A 14,252-nucleotide genomic window follows, 5' to 3' on the forward strand; every position below is an offset into this window, starting at 1 on the left:
TGGAATGCGGGAAGGGTCAGGTTTTAATGTCCTGGTCCTCCGGGCCAGGCTGGCCAGCGCCCGGCCGATTCCCCGTGGCTCACTCAGGTGGAGGCCGGCCTGCCTCATCAGGCCCTTCGGCCGCGGTGGTTCCGTCATCCTCGGGTACCAGTTCTACATCCAGCTCCAGCTGGCCCATGTAGAGGCCAACAGCACAAGCCCAGAGCAGGCCGGCAGCCAGCACGGCCCCCACGCCCGCGGCCGCGCCCCCCACCGAGAGCTGCATGGGCCCCCGCAGTGCCGCCAGGCCCACCACGTAGGAGGCGCCACCCCACACCACGCATAGGCCGCCCAGCAGGAAGAAGCCTGTGGGACAGAGAGGGGGACCGGGGTCAGGGAGCCTGATCCTGGGGACCCAGGGGGGTTGGGGCCCTGGTGGCATTAGAAAGGGGATGGGGCGCACTCAAGGGCAGGGTGAGGGGTAGTACAGAGCCAAGGTTGGGGACATGAGAGGGAATCAGAAGGGGTGGCTAGGGCTTGGAGGGGGGAGGCCTGTCTGAGAGCAAAGATAAGATGGGAGTCGGGGCAGCATGAGGGGCTGAGACAGGGACCCACATCTTTGCTGAGAAGTCAAATTGGAAAGGGCACGGACCCACAGCCCTGCCCTGAGCCACCCCATCTGGTGGGTCCGGTGCCAATGAGGTAGGGATGAGGTGGGGAGGAGGACACTCACAAATGAAGGAGGCACTTCTGGTGGGGGAAGCAGGAGGGGTTCATTTACTATGGGGGGATGACTGAGTGGGGCAGGACAGAGTCTAACTTTCAGGGTGCAGGGGGTCTACACTCACCATAGGCAGCCTCCCGGCCCATGTCGCTCTGCATGAAGGAGATGACCCCGATGCCCGATGCCAGGAGGCCATTGCGGAACCACGAGAGGAAGGCTGGGGGTGGCGGCAGGGCAGAAAAGTCAGCATCAGCCCAAACCCTGCCCTCAACCCCCCAGTCCGGATAGTCCAACCGAGGGGTGCCTCTTCATCCTACACCCTGTGCGGCCCTAAATCCCAACCTTGTCCAGGCGGCCCACCTACCAAAGTCTATCTGCCCCAAACCCTCTCACGTCTCCATCTCCAAGTCCCTCCCCACCCCAAACTTTGCAACACCAAAGATGCAAGACATGAGTTGAGGAGGATCTAGGATCAAAATTCAGAACCTGAATCTGAGGACCTGATGCTGGGAAACATTGAGGGCAGGAAGAGAAGGGGGTGACAGAGGACGAGATGGTTGGATGGTATCACCGACTCAATGGACATGAGTTTGAGCAAGCTTGGGGAGATGGTGGACAGGGAAGCCTGGCCCGCTGGCAGTCCCATGGGGTCGCAAAGAGTCAGACATGATTGAGCGACTGAACAACAAATCAAGACAGGAAGATCCCATGAGGCCATGTGGGTCAACGTCGTTGCCACACGTGTATCCCCCATGGGCTCGCCCCGCCCCACTTCTTTCTCACATCCCAACAAATTGTTACCCACCCCCCCCCTCTTTCCCAGGCCTCTCTCCAGCCTCCCCTTCAGCTTTCTGAAACCTCACTGCTGGTGGGTATGCTCCTCCTCGATGTCATTCACATCCATTCAAGTCCCTGGTATGCCACTAGCGGGACTGGTCGGGTTACAATCCCCCCAACCCCTGTCCCATCCTGTACCTTGACCTCCTCTCCAATCAGGACCTCCAAGGCCCACATGAAGCCCCGCCCCCTAAGCCAAGGGCACCACGCCCTCCAATCAGTCGAGAGGTTTTCTTCTATTGGTTGTTCCCTCTTCCAATCCGGAACTTCCCTCCTCTTCTGTGGGGCTCTACGCTCCCGCCTTATGCAGAGTGGTCCCCTAACCCTAACTGGTCCCTCCAACCAGGCCCCCTCTTGCATTCAACTCCCCCGCCCGTAGCCCTCTTTGGAAGCCTCTCCCATCTAGACAGCGCAGTTGGATAAGCCTCCCTGTCCTGGCCCGACCAACCTCTCCAATTTCTACTGCAACCCATAAACCAGACCCACCGTCCCATCCGCAAGCCCTTCTCCTGTGCGCACAGACTGCGCTCCTACGGCCAGCCGCTTCCCTGCGCTTACACGGAAGCCCTTCTCCCTTCTAAGCTCGAGCCCCGTTTCCAGCAGAAATCCCACCCCCATCCTCCACTCGTGCGCGCGGGCAGGTTGGCTAGGCGGAACCCCGTCTCCCATCCAGGCTGACCCCAGCTCCAGCCCCAGACCTGTCTCATGCGCCTTCCGGAGGAGCCAGGCGTCTGCGCGGTCCAGCTCGGACACGGGCGGCGGCGAAGCCCCAGCGCGGGGGCCATGGCCAGGGGCAAAGGACCCCCGAGCGCCCCCGCTCCGGGGCCGCGGAGGCGGCAGCAGCGCCCCCCGGAAGCGGAGTCGGGCAAGGCGGGCGGCTCGAGCCCACCACCAGCCGCCTCCCATGGTTCGCACTACGGCCGCCGAGCCCCGCCCCGCCCCATGGGCCGCCCGTAGGCTGAAGTACACGTCACTCAGGCTTAGCCGCCTATCTATTGGTTGTCCACGCGCCACTCAGGACCAGTACGCACTGTTCACTGGTCGAAATGGTGGTGATCCCTCCTCTGTCATCTGTGCCGGTATTGTGCGTCCCACCTTGCTTCGGGGATGGACTGCGAATCCCAGCGTTCATTGCATCGAGGGAAGGCCTGTCTTCAGAAGCTGGAGGCGCAATGTCTTTCGGGACTTGTAGTTTTTATTAATAACAATTCTAACGGCCAAAAAATCAAAACTCGTGGTACTTAATGTAGAACGTTTGCAAAATCTCGAAGACTCCAAAGGAGAAAGTAAAACTCATCACTGATCCCACCAATGAGCGGTTACTGGTAATATTTTGTTGTATTCCTATCCCGTCTTTTTTCTAGACGGCTGTAAAAGATTGCCGTTAGACAACTTAATTTTTTTCAGGTAACAGTCAATAATGAACACTGACCAGTGGCACTGAATATTTTCTCACGGCATAATTTTTTTAATTTAAAAATATTATTTATTTTGAACACAAGATGCAGGTTACAAAGTGCATCTAATGAAAAGAAACACACACTACCTCCGTGGGGATCTAGTGGTTAAGAATCCGCGTTGCAATGCAGGGGACGCAGGTTCGATCCCTCAACGCAGGTTGAGATCCCACCTGCCACAATTAGGACCTCTTGCAGCCAAGTAAATTTAAAAGAATAGATGACCCCAATGATCTTCACATTTTGTATACAGTCACTCCCCACATCACATCAGGGCTGGTCTGTGTGACCAGTTGAATACTGTGGAGGTGACAGTGTGACTTCCAAGACTGGATCTTTTAGGTCCTTTATGACTTCCACCTTGTTCTCTCTAATCACCTTTTCTGTGGGAAACCAGCTACTGCATTTCGAGGATACTCAAGCAGCTTTGCGGAGAGGCTCACGTGGAGAGGAACTGAGGCTCCCTGCAAACATCCAGCAACAGCATGCCAGCCACACGATTGAACTTAATTGGAAGTGAACCCTCCAGCCCCCATCAAATCTTTGGGTGATCCTGGCCCCAGCCCAAGGTCATGGGAGACCCCAAGCCTGAACGACCCAGTTAACTCACTTCTGTAGGATTCCTTTTTTTCCCCTCATCACACATGTGGGATCTTAGTTCCCCAATCAGGGACTGAACTCATGCCTGCTGCATTGGAAGCAGGGAGTCTTAACCACTAGACCACCCGGGAATTCCCCAGATGTTTTAAATGAGCATCTAGTGATGTCTCTTCCAGCTTAAACCCTCCCATGAAGGGGAAGACCTTCCACAGCTTTCCATTGCCCCCCTACTAAAACCATGACTACACGACCTGCTGGGCCAGGCCCCTCTTGCCCTCTGCTCCTTCATCTCCCACTGGGAAGAGCTTGGATTTTATGGAGGGAGAGGCAGATTGGGGGTTAAACTTGGGGAGGGAGTTCAAATAGGCTGATAGTCTAAAAGATAGTCTGCCTGCTGGCAGTGAACAAGCATTAAATGGGCTTAAATGGGAACTGAAAATATTTGAAACACATTATTCACATTCTTGGCTGGTGAGATGGTTTAGGCAGATTGTGAGAGGGGGAGAAATTAAATACCAGAAAGGGTCAGAGAAGAGAAAACAAATCCTTTTTAAAGAGACAGAGCTGGCCAGTGGCCTCTGCACTTGTGATTAGATCAGTGGTTCTAATACGAATCGTCCAGGAACTTTGTTAAGACAAACATTAATACTCCAGCCCCACTCTGGAGCCATGCCACCAGGACCTGTGGATTGGAGGGTGGGACCAGGCACTGGTGGCCTTTTACAGTGAATATATTAATATTTTTATTCACCACAAGAAAAGAAATGATAATTACATAATGCGATGGAGGTGCTCCAAGATAGTGGTAGTAATCACACTGCAATGTGTAATTGTATGTACAGATCACTGTGTGTCAAATTATCATAGTTACAATACAATCTCATACAGTATTCTATGTCAATTATAGCTCCATTAAAAAAAAAAAATATATATATATATATTTTTTTTTTGCTGCATCACTTGGCTTATAGGAATTTAGTTCCTGGACCAGGGATTGAACCTGGACCCTCCTCGGCAGAGTCCTAACCACTGGACCACCGGGAATTCTCTTAAAATTTTTTAATAAAATAATTGTACTTATTTATTTTTGGCTGTGCCGGGTCTTTGCTGCTCCTCGGGCTTTTTCTTGAGTTGTGGTGCTCAAGCTTCTCATTGTGGTGGCTTCTCTTGTTGCCGAGCACAAACTTAGGGCACGTGGGCTCAGCAGTTGCAGCTCCCAGGCTCTAGAGCACAGGCTCAGTAGTTGTGGCTCCTGGTTTTAGTTGCTCCGCAGCATGTGGGATCAAACCCATGTCCCCTGCATTGGCAGGTGGATTCTTTACCCCCAAGCTACCAGGGAAGCCCTAAGATTTGTTTTAAAAGAATATATTTGTATCAAGAACTGATTAGATGTCAGGGACTGTTCCAACATCTCTGGACACAATAGTGAATTCAATAAACCAAAGAGATAAACAAGAGGTAAAGAATAAGCTTTGGTGGCAGCCCATTTCAGAATGTGGAGGTGGATTACAACTGCATATTGTGAAGCCCATAGATCAGCCATTTATTCAGGTCGTCCTTGAACAAGATTTCAATATTTTGTCCAATGAGGTGTTCATGGCTCATTCCTCACCCTCTGTTTTGCTCTGAGCAAGCTTAAGTCTGGCTTCTCTTCTCCCCAGATCAGATCAGATCAGTCGCTCAATCGTGTCCGACTCTGCGACCCCATGAATTGCAGCATGCCAGGCCTCCCTGTCCATCACCAACTCCTGGAGTTCACTGAGACTCACGTCCATCGAGTCAGTGATGCCATCCAGCCATCTCATCCTCTGTCGTCCCCTTCTCCTCCTGCCCCCAATCCTTCCCAGCATCAGAGTCTTTTCCAATGAGTCAACTCTTTGCATGAGGTGGCCAAAGTACTGGAGTTTCAGCTTCAGCATCATTCCTTCCAAAGAAATCCCAGGGCTGATTTCCTTCAGAATGGACTGGTTGGATCTCCTTGCAGTCCAAGGGACTGTCAAGAGTCTTCTCCAACACCACAATTCAAAAGCATCAATTCTTCGGTGCTCAGCCTTCTTCACAGTCCAACTCTCACATCCATACGTGACCACAGGAAAAACCATAGCCTTGACTAGACGAACCTTTGTTGGCAAAGTAATGTCTCTGCTTTTGAACATGCTATCTAGGTTGGTCATAACTTTCCTTCCAAGGAGTAAGCGTCTTTTAATTTCGTGGCTGCAGTCACCATCTGCAGTGATTTTGGACCCCAGAAAAATAAAGTCTGACACTGTTTCCACTGTTTCCCCATCTATTTCCCATGAAGTGGTGGGACCAGATGCCATGATCTTCATTTTCTGAATGTTGAGCTTTAAGCCAACTTTTCACTCTCCACTTTCACTTTCATCAAGAGGCTTTTTAGTTCCTCTTCACTTTCTGCCATAAGGGTGGTGTCATCTGCATATCTGAGGTTAGTGATATTTCTCCCGGCAATCTTGATTCCAGCTTGTGTTTCTTCCAGTCCAGCGTTTCTCATGATGTACTCTGCATATAAGTTAAATAAACAGGGTGACAATATACAGCCTTGACGAACTCCTTTTCCTATTTGGAACCAGTCTGTTGTTCCATGTTGCTTCCTGACCTGAATACAAATTTCTCAAGAGGCAGATCAGGTGCTCTGGTATTCCCATCTCTTTCAGAATTTTCCACAGTTTATTGTGATCCACACAGTCAAAGGCTTTGGCATAGTCAATAAAGCAGAAATAGATGCTTTTCTGGAACTCTCTTGCTTTTTCCATGATCCAGCGGATGTTGGCAATTTGATCTCTGGTTCCTCTGCCTTTTCTAAAACCAGCTTGAATATCAGGAAGTTCACAGTTCACATATTGCTGAAGCCTTGCTTGGAGAATTTTGAGCATCACTTTACTAGCGTGTGAGATGAGTGCAATTGTGCGGTAGTTTGAGCATTCTTTGGCATTGCCTTTCTTTGGGATTGGAATGAAAACTGACCTTTTTCAGTCCTGTGGCCACTGCTGAGTTTTCCAAATTTGCTGGCATATTGAGTGCAGCACTTTCACAGCATCATCTTTCAGGATTTGGAATAGCTCAACTGGAATTCCATCACCTCCACTAGCTTTGTTCGTAGTGATGCTTTCTAAGGCCCACTTGACTTCACATTCCAGAATGTCTGGCTCTGGGTCAGTGATCACACCATCGTGATTATCTGGGTCGTGAAGATCTTTTTTGTACAGTTCTTCTGTGTATTCTTGCCATCTCTTCTTAATATCTTCTGCTTCTGTTAGGTCCATACCATTTCTGTCCTTTATTGAGCTCATCTTTGCATGAAATGTTCCTTTGGTATCTCTGATTTTCTTGAAGAGATCCCTAGTCTTTCCCATTCTGTTGTTTTCCTCTATTTCTTTGCACTGATCGCTGAAGAAGGCTTTCTTATCTCTTCTTGCTATTCTTTGGAACTCTGCATTCAGATGTTTATATCTTTCCTTTTCTCCTTTGCTTTTCGCTTCTCTTCTTTTCACAGCTATTTGTAAGGCCTTCCCAGACAGCTATTTTGCTTTTTTGCATTTCTTTTCTATGGGAATGGTCTTGATCCCTGTCTCCTGTACAATGTCACGAACCTCATTCCATAGTTCATCAGGCACTCTATCTATCAGATCTAGGCCCTTAAATCTATTTCTCACTTCCACTGTATAATCATAAGGGATTTGATTTAGGTCATACCTGAATGGTCTAGTGGTTTTCCCTACTTTCTTCAATTTAAGTCTGAATTTGGCAGTAAGGAGTTCATGGTCTGAGCCACAGTCAGCTCCTGGTCTTGTTTTTGCTGACTGTATAGAGCTTCTCCATCTTTGGCTGCAAAGAATATAATCAATCTGATTTCAGTGTTGACCATCTGGTGATGTCCATGTATAGAGTCTTCTCTTGTGTTGTTGGAAGAGGGTGTTTGTTATGACCAGTGCATTTTCTTGGCAAAACTCTATTAGTCTTTGCCCTGCTTCAATCCGTATTCTAAGGCCAAATTTGCCTGTTACTCCAGGTGTTTCTTGACTTCCTACTTTTGCATTCCCACTCACCCTCAAATGTAGTTTCCCTCGCCTCCTGAGGACTGAAAAGTGGGACTGGCCCCCTTGTCAGCTTCTCCTGAGAACCGCTGACCCATAGAAGACACACTTCCTGAGTGTTTTGCCAACCACGGTGGTTACTTTTCCTCAACTCATCAACTTCCCCTTTATGGGGAACCCCTCTTACTCTAGACAAGTAAAGACTTTTTCTGTTCGATTCTGAGAAGCTTGCATATTTCTGAGCTCAGAGCATTCTCCTTACTGCAAGTGGGCTTTTTGAATAAAGTTCTCTCAGTCCAGATTTGTTTTTATTTGACATCTCCATAAAGTTCTCTGGCATTCTTCATTTGGCTACTTCCTGGTTTTTTAATTGCTCTTGGGAAGCTTATCTGATTTTTCTGTTAATTTCCTGATTGGTTACTGCTTGTATATAGTATTTTTCTTGACTAAATGCACCTCTCCACATTATATCCTCCCACACCTAGGTATTCTCTTCCTTGTAAAAATAACTTCAAGGATGTATTCCAGAAAGTGAAGAGATGAACCCAGAGAAGAGGAGGTGGTGGGTTGTGAGGGTTTTCTACATGAAGGATCAGGTCTCCCTGTGACAATCCGAATAACTTGGTTTATGAGATTCTGGGTAATCTTTTTTTTTTCCCCCCTATCTTTTGGCCATGGAGGATCTTAGCTCCCTAACCAGAGATCAAACCCCATGCCCTCTGCAGTGGAAGTGCAGCATCTTAGACACTGGACTGCCAGGAAAGCCCCTATGAGATTTTGGATAATACTTATTTCCTTCTTCCCATTTTTGGGGGATTTTTCAAAAGATTTTACCATGAAGATTGCTTTTGTAAGCTGGGGTGGCTGAGTGGAAGGGCAGAAGTGCCATTTGGTTTCTTTTCCCCAGCTTTATTGAGATATAATTAGTGTATACGTTTGTGTTTAAGATGCACAAAGTGATGATTCGATATGCAATATATATTGAGAAGTGAGTACCTCATTATAAGGTTAGCTAGAGTTGCCTCACTGGAAAAGACTCTGATGCTGGGAGGGATTGAGGGCAGGAGGAGAAGGGGACGACAGAGGATGAGATGGCTCGATGGCATCACCAACTCGATGGACGTGAGTCTGAGTGAACTCCGGGAGTTGGTGATGGAAAGGGAGGCCTGGCGTGCTGCGATTCATGGGGTCACAAAGAGTCGGACACGACTGAGCGACTCAACTGAACTGAACTGAACTGAACACCTCCTTCACTTCACATGGGTACCACTGTTTTTTTTTAACGTGTGGTGAGACCATTTAAGATCTACTGTCTTGGGACTCCCCTGGTGGTCCAGTGGCTAAGATTCCTCACTCCCAACGCAGAAGGGCCTGAGGTTCAATCTCTGGTCAGGGAACTAGATCCCACATGCCGAAACTAAAGATCCCGTGTGCCACAACAAAAATCAAAGATGCTGCCTGCCACAACTAAGACCTGGTGCAGCCAAATAAGTAGATATTAAAAGAAAAAATCTACCGTCCTAGCAATCTTCAGGTGTACGATACAGTGCTGTTACCCAGACTCACCACGCATTAGGTCCCCAGAATGCATTCATCTTCTAACTGGAAGTTTGTGCCTGTTGAGGACCTTCACCTGTTTCCCAAGAAACGTCATTCTGAAAGCAGAACTGTCAGGGCAGGCCAAGCCACAGGAGCAGCTGGGGCCCTTCCCAGTGTCCCCAGAGCTCTTCTGTTCCCTACAGCTTCAGTGTCCTATGCCTCTCCGAACCTGGATGCCCCTGGGTGGACACTGACCTTCCGTCCACTTCTGGAGAAGCAGCTGTTGGAGTAAGGGATGTGAGGAGACGAGATGGAGGGGTTTGAAGGCTCTGGATGGGACCTCTGTTCTCCCTGCCTCTCAGACCCCGCTGAGTTGTACATCCATCTTTCTGCTGAAAGCAACTCCCCTTTCTGACCTCATGTCTATGCCAGCAAACTGCCCCTCCCTCCACCTTGGTGTCTTCCTCTGGGATTCTTGGGGGTTCCCTCACACAGTCCCTTCCTTTCCCTCCCACTTCCTTGGCCTCCAACCTACCAAGGATCAAGACTCTCCTTTACTGTGTCCATGCTCACGCTCAGTTGATCGGTCATGTCTGACTCCTTGCAACCCCTTGGACTGTAGCCCACCAGGGTCCTCTGTCCATGGGATTCTCCAGGCGAGAATACTGGAGTGGGTTGCCATTTCCTTCTCCAGGGATATTCCCAACTCAGGGATTGAACTCAAGTCACCTGTGTCTCTTGCATTGGACGGGGGATTCTTTACCACTGAGCCACTGGGGGAATCTCCACTCACCTGATAAATTGCCTGCTACATTAATTTGGTTAGAACAAGAGACCTTTTCTGCCACTTGCTAGAAAATGGTCATTAGTTTACAAACCTATGATTTCCATGTAAGTGAGCCCCCTTTACTTGTGATGTCCTTGTTCAGTGAGAAACCTGCATGACCGTACAAGGCAATCCTATGTCCTGTACACCTGCCGGGAGATCAGAGAGCTGTGTCCTTCCGGGACACCCATGCATCCACTCACTCCCTCTCCAGGCTTTCCTTTGGGGCTCACCTCCCACAAGATATGGTCTGTGCTTTTGGCACTTAGATGCCCACTGGCATGGAGCACTGGCTATTTGTCTTAAGGCCCTTCATGAAGACACATCAGGTCTCCATGAGGTGTATGAGAAACACAGACAGAAGACTGGATAAAGTGAGCTGTGTCAGGAAGAGTGAAGTAGAGTTCCTTCCAGGGAAGACACAGAGCCCACTCTGATAATTCCTGGGACATGCCGGGAAGAAAGGGAGGGTTAAGCAGGGCTTAGGCGTAAGGAGTCATCTCCCCGTCTCCTCTACCAGCTTGTCCCATCTCCTCTTCACTGCTGAGCCTCCTCAATAGTTGGTTGCGACTCTGAGGACACAACAAAGTGAGGGCTGGGTCCCCTGCAAGAGTGGCAGCCCACACAGCAGAAGTCTTCACAGCACCCCGCAAAGACAGCCCCAGGACATGAGGAAGACAGTCGGTGTATCTTAGACCCACGCTCGCTCCTATGCCTTCCTCTCTGCATCTGGGGCTAGAAGCCTGCAAACGATTTCTCTGTCTCTTTGCCAGCTGATTTCCTATTGGTTTCTGGCAGTTGGAAGGCAGTAAAAAATAAAAACTGGAGGAGGTAATGGGACAATCCATTCCAGTATTCTTGCCTGGAGAATTCTATGGACAGAGGAGACTGGTGGGCTATAGTCCGTGGGGTCACACGGAGACGGACGTGACTGAAGTGACTTGGCACACACACACACACACACACACAAAGAAGTCTTTTCCCCCCTTGCTTTTGGCAGTGCCCTGAAAGAGAGCTGCCAAGCTGAGAGTTCAGGGGTCCAGCCTGGTTCCTACTTCGGCAACAGAGCAGTCGCAGTCTCTAGGTGACACCACAGTACAGGATCTTAGTTCCTTGATCAGGGATTGAACCCAGGCCCTCTGCAGTGAGAGCATGGAGTCCCAACCACTTGACCGCCAGGGAACTCCCTACCCCATCATTTTCTTGTCAAGCCGACTCTAGGAATTCTAGCAGCTTCCTGCAGCTACTAATCAGTGGTAACCCGATTATGCCTCTTTTACCCTCCAGCCTTTCCAGCCTCTTGGTGTCCAATTCCCTAACTATATTTCCTCTAGCTTAAATGCCTGGAGTGGTTTCAGTTTTCCTGATCAGATACTGATGAAGAGGAAAGGAAGAACATTGCTCTGGATTTCTCTGATGACCCTGGCATCTCTTCCTTGGAGCTGCTCTCTCCCCAAGATGACTCTGAAGCCAGACTGTCTGTATTTGGAGCCTGACTTTGCCACTCAGTAGCTATCGATCTCCCACTCCAGTACTCTTGCCTGGAAAATCCCATGGATGGAGGAGCCTGGTAGGCTGCAGTCCATGGGGTCGCTGAGTCGGACAAGACTGAGTGACTTCACTTTCACTTTTCACTTTCATGCATTGGAGAAGGAAATGACAACCCACTCCAGTGTTCTTGCCTGGAGAATCCCAGGGACGGGGCTGCTGTCTATGGGGTTGCACAGAGTCGGACATGACTGAAGTGACTTAGCAGTAGCAGCAGCAGCTATCCATCTAGGACAAGTTGCTTAGTCTTCCTGGGTCTCAGTTTCCTTATCTGTGAAATGAGAACATAATAAGACCGACTTCATGGAGCTGTGAAAATTTTTCAATGCATGCAAAGCCACCCAGCACAGAGCCAACACTGACTCACGTGCTGTGTGTGTGTGTGTGTGTGTGTGTGTGTGTTAGAGGTTATTGTTTTAGTACAGGTGAATGTGAGGCCTTGAAATGATTTTGGCTGTCTGTTCTAAGACTGATGGTGGCCCTAGGTGAGTTAGTTTCCTGTCTGGTTTTCTTTCCATGTAAAGTGAGGGTTTAGCGTGGAATGTGTGTGTGTGTGTGTGTGTTAGTCACTCAGTCGTGTCTGACTTTTTGTGACCCCACAGACTGCAGCCTGCCAGGCTCCTCTGTCCATGGAATTCTCCAGGCAAGAATACTGGAGTCTCCTGCATTGCAGGTGGATTCTTTACCACTGAGCCACCAGGGAAGCCCCAAACTTAACTTATATTAACCAAAAAAGAAAATTTAGTGCCCCAGTTTCACTGGCCACAGTTCCAGTGCTCAGTGGCCACATGTGCCCAGTGGCTGCCATTTTGGACGACATGGAGAGAGAGCATTTTCATCACTGTGGAACATTCTAGGGGGCAGTGCTGGTTGACAGAATAAGACTCGGCTAATGAGATGTCATGGTATTTGAAATTCGAAGAGCAGCCTGAAAGTAAGGGGGAGGGAAGGGAGCAGGAAGTTGACAAGAAGTACCTAAAGTTGACGTATCTTGAGAGGAACAGAGTAACCACCAGAAGAAATAATGAGAAAGTTTTTGCCTTTCACTGAGCTACTGGAGATATGCTAGAAGGGATACAATGGGTACTATGAACTGAATTGTCTTCCAAAAATTGATATGCTGAAGCCCTAACTTTTAAGTAATTAAGGTTCAATAAAGCCATAAAGTGGGGCCCTGATCCAATAGGATTATGGTCTTTAGAGGAGATGCCAGTTTTCTCCCTCTCTCCGCCCAACCAACCCTCATTCCCTGGGTCCCACCCTCCGCCCCTGTCAGCTCACTCATTGGCTGGAGCAGGCAGTAGAGGCGTGGCCTCCACGCAAACCGGCGGCCTATTTCCAGACGCAGCAACTCACATTTTAAGATAACGACGCTCCCTGCAGCGAGGGATCCAGGCCACCACACCTCAGCAGTTGGCGATGTAGCCCGTGGCACGGCACCTGCAAACAATGAGGGACGCCCGGGAGCACTGGGGCTGGAGGGCTGGGGCTGACAGCTGGGTCTCCAAGGATTTCCAACTCGCCGCCTACTGGACACACAGTGGAAATGCACCTCCTGATGCCCTTGAAAAAGCGGGCTTAAAACTCAACATTCAGAAAACTAAGATTATGGCCCCATCACTTCATGGCAAATAGATGGGGAAACTGGGAACAGTGTCAGACTTTATTTTCTTGGGCTCCAAAAATCACTGCAGATGGTGACTGCAGCCATGGAATTAAAAGACGCTTGCTCCTTGGCAGAAAAGCTATGACCAACCTAGACAGCATATTAAAAAGCAGAGACATTACTTTGCTGACAAAGGTCTGTCTAGTCAAAGCTATGGTTTTTTCAGTAGTCATGTATGGATGTGAGAGTTGGACCATAAAGAAAGCTGAACACCAAAGAACTGATGCTTTTGAACTGTGGTGTTGGAGAAGACTCCTGAGTGTCCCTTGGACAGCAAGGGGATCAAACCAGTCAATCCTAAAGGAAATCAGTCCTGAATATTCATTGGAAGGACTGATGCTGAAGCTGAAACTCCAATACTTTGGCCACTTGATGCGAAGAACTGACTCATTGGAAAAGACCCTGATGCTGGGAAAGATTGAAAACAGGAGGAGAAGGGGAAGGCAGAGGATGAGATGGTTAGATGGCCTCACCAACAGGATGGATATGAGTTGCAGCAAGCTCCGGGAGTTGGTGATGTACAGGGAAGCCTGGTGTGCTGCAGTCCATGGGATCGCAAAGAGTCGGACATGACAGAGCAACTGAACTGAACTGACTGATGCCCTTGAAGTGAGGCTGGCTTCCGGACTTGCTTAGCTAAGGAAACAGCAGAACTGAAGTCCTTGACTGTGGGGAAGAAGCACTTAAGAGCTGGTGGGTTCTTCTCCACTTCCCCCACGATTGCCAAGTTTTCCCAAGGGTGGTGCTTCAGCCAATGTGGGTCCCTGGGTGACTGTGACGAGCAGAGCCCCCTGCTGACCCGTGGATGAGCCACTGAGACCTGGGAGTCACCTGGGAGGCCTGGGTGGCTCAGCAGTGAAGAATCTGCCTGCAATGCAGGGGACCTGGGTTCGATCTCTGGGTTGGAAAGATCTCCTGGAGAAGGGAACAGCTACCCACTCCAGTATTCTTGCTTGGGAAGTCCCATGGGCAGAGGAGCCTGGTGGGCTGCAGTCCATGGGGTTGCAAAAAGTTGGACACG

At 49.5% G+C, this 14,252-nt stretch overlaps 1 protein-coding gene across 1 annotated transcript; it reads right to left on the reverse strand.

The window, feature by feature from the left end:
- Positions 1–5: 5 nt before the first annotated feature.
- On the reverse strand, positions 6–2,479 carry TMEM160 (transmembrane protein 160). Its single transcript, XM_061388766.1, has 3 exons — positions 2,239–2,479; positions 828–920; positions 6–345 (listed from the first exon to the last, which is right to left on the reverse strand). Exons 1-3 carry the CDS (start codon positions 2,444–2,446, stop codon positions 80–82), a joined length of 567 nt encoding a protein of 188 aa, XP_061244750.1. The 5' UTR covers positions 2,447–2,479; the 3' UTR covers positions 6–79.
- Positions 2,480–14,252: the final 11,773 nt, after the last annotated feature.

Source organism: Bos javanicus, chromosome 18 (assembly GCF_032452875.1).
Source record: "Bos javanicus breed banteng chromosome 18, ARS-OSU_banteng_1.0, whole genome shotgun sequence".
Taxonomy (NCBI): Eukaryota; Metazoa; Chordata; class Mammalia; order Artiodactyla; family Bovidae; genus Bos; species Bos javanicus.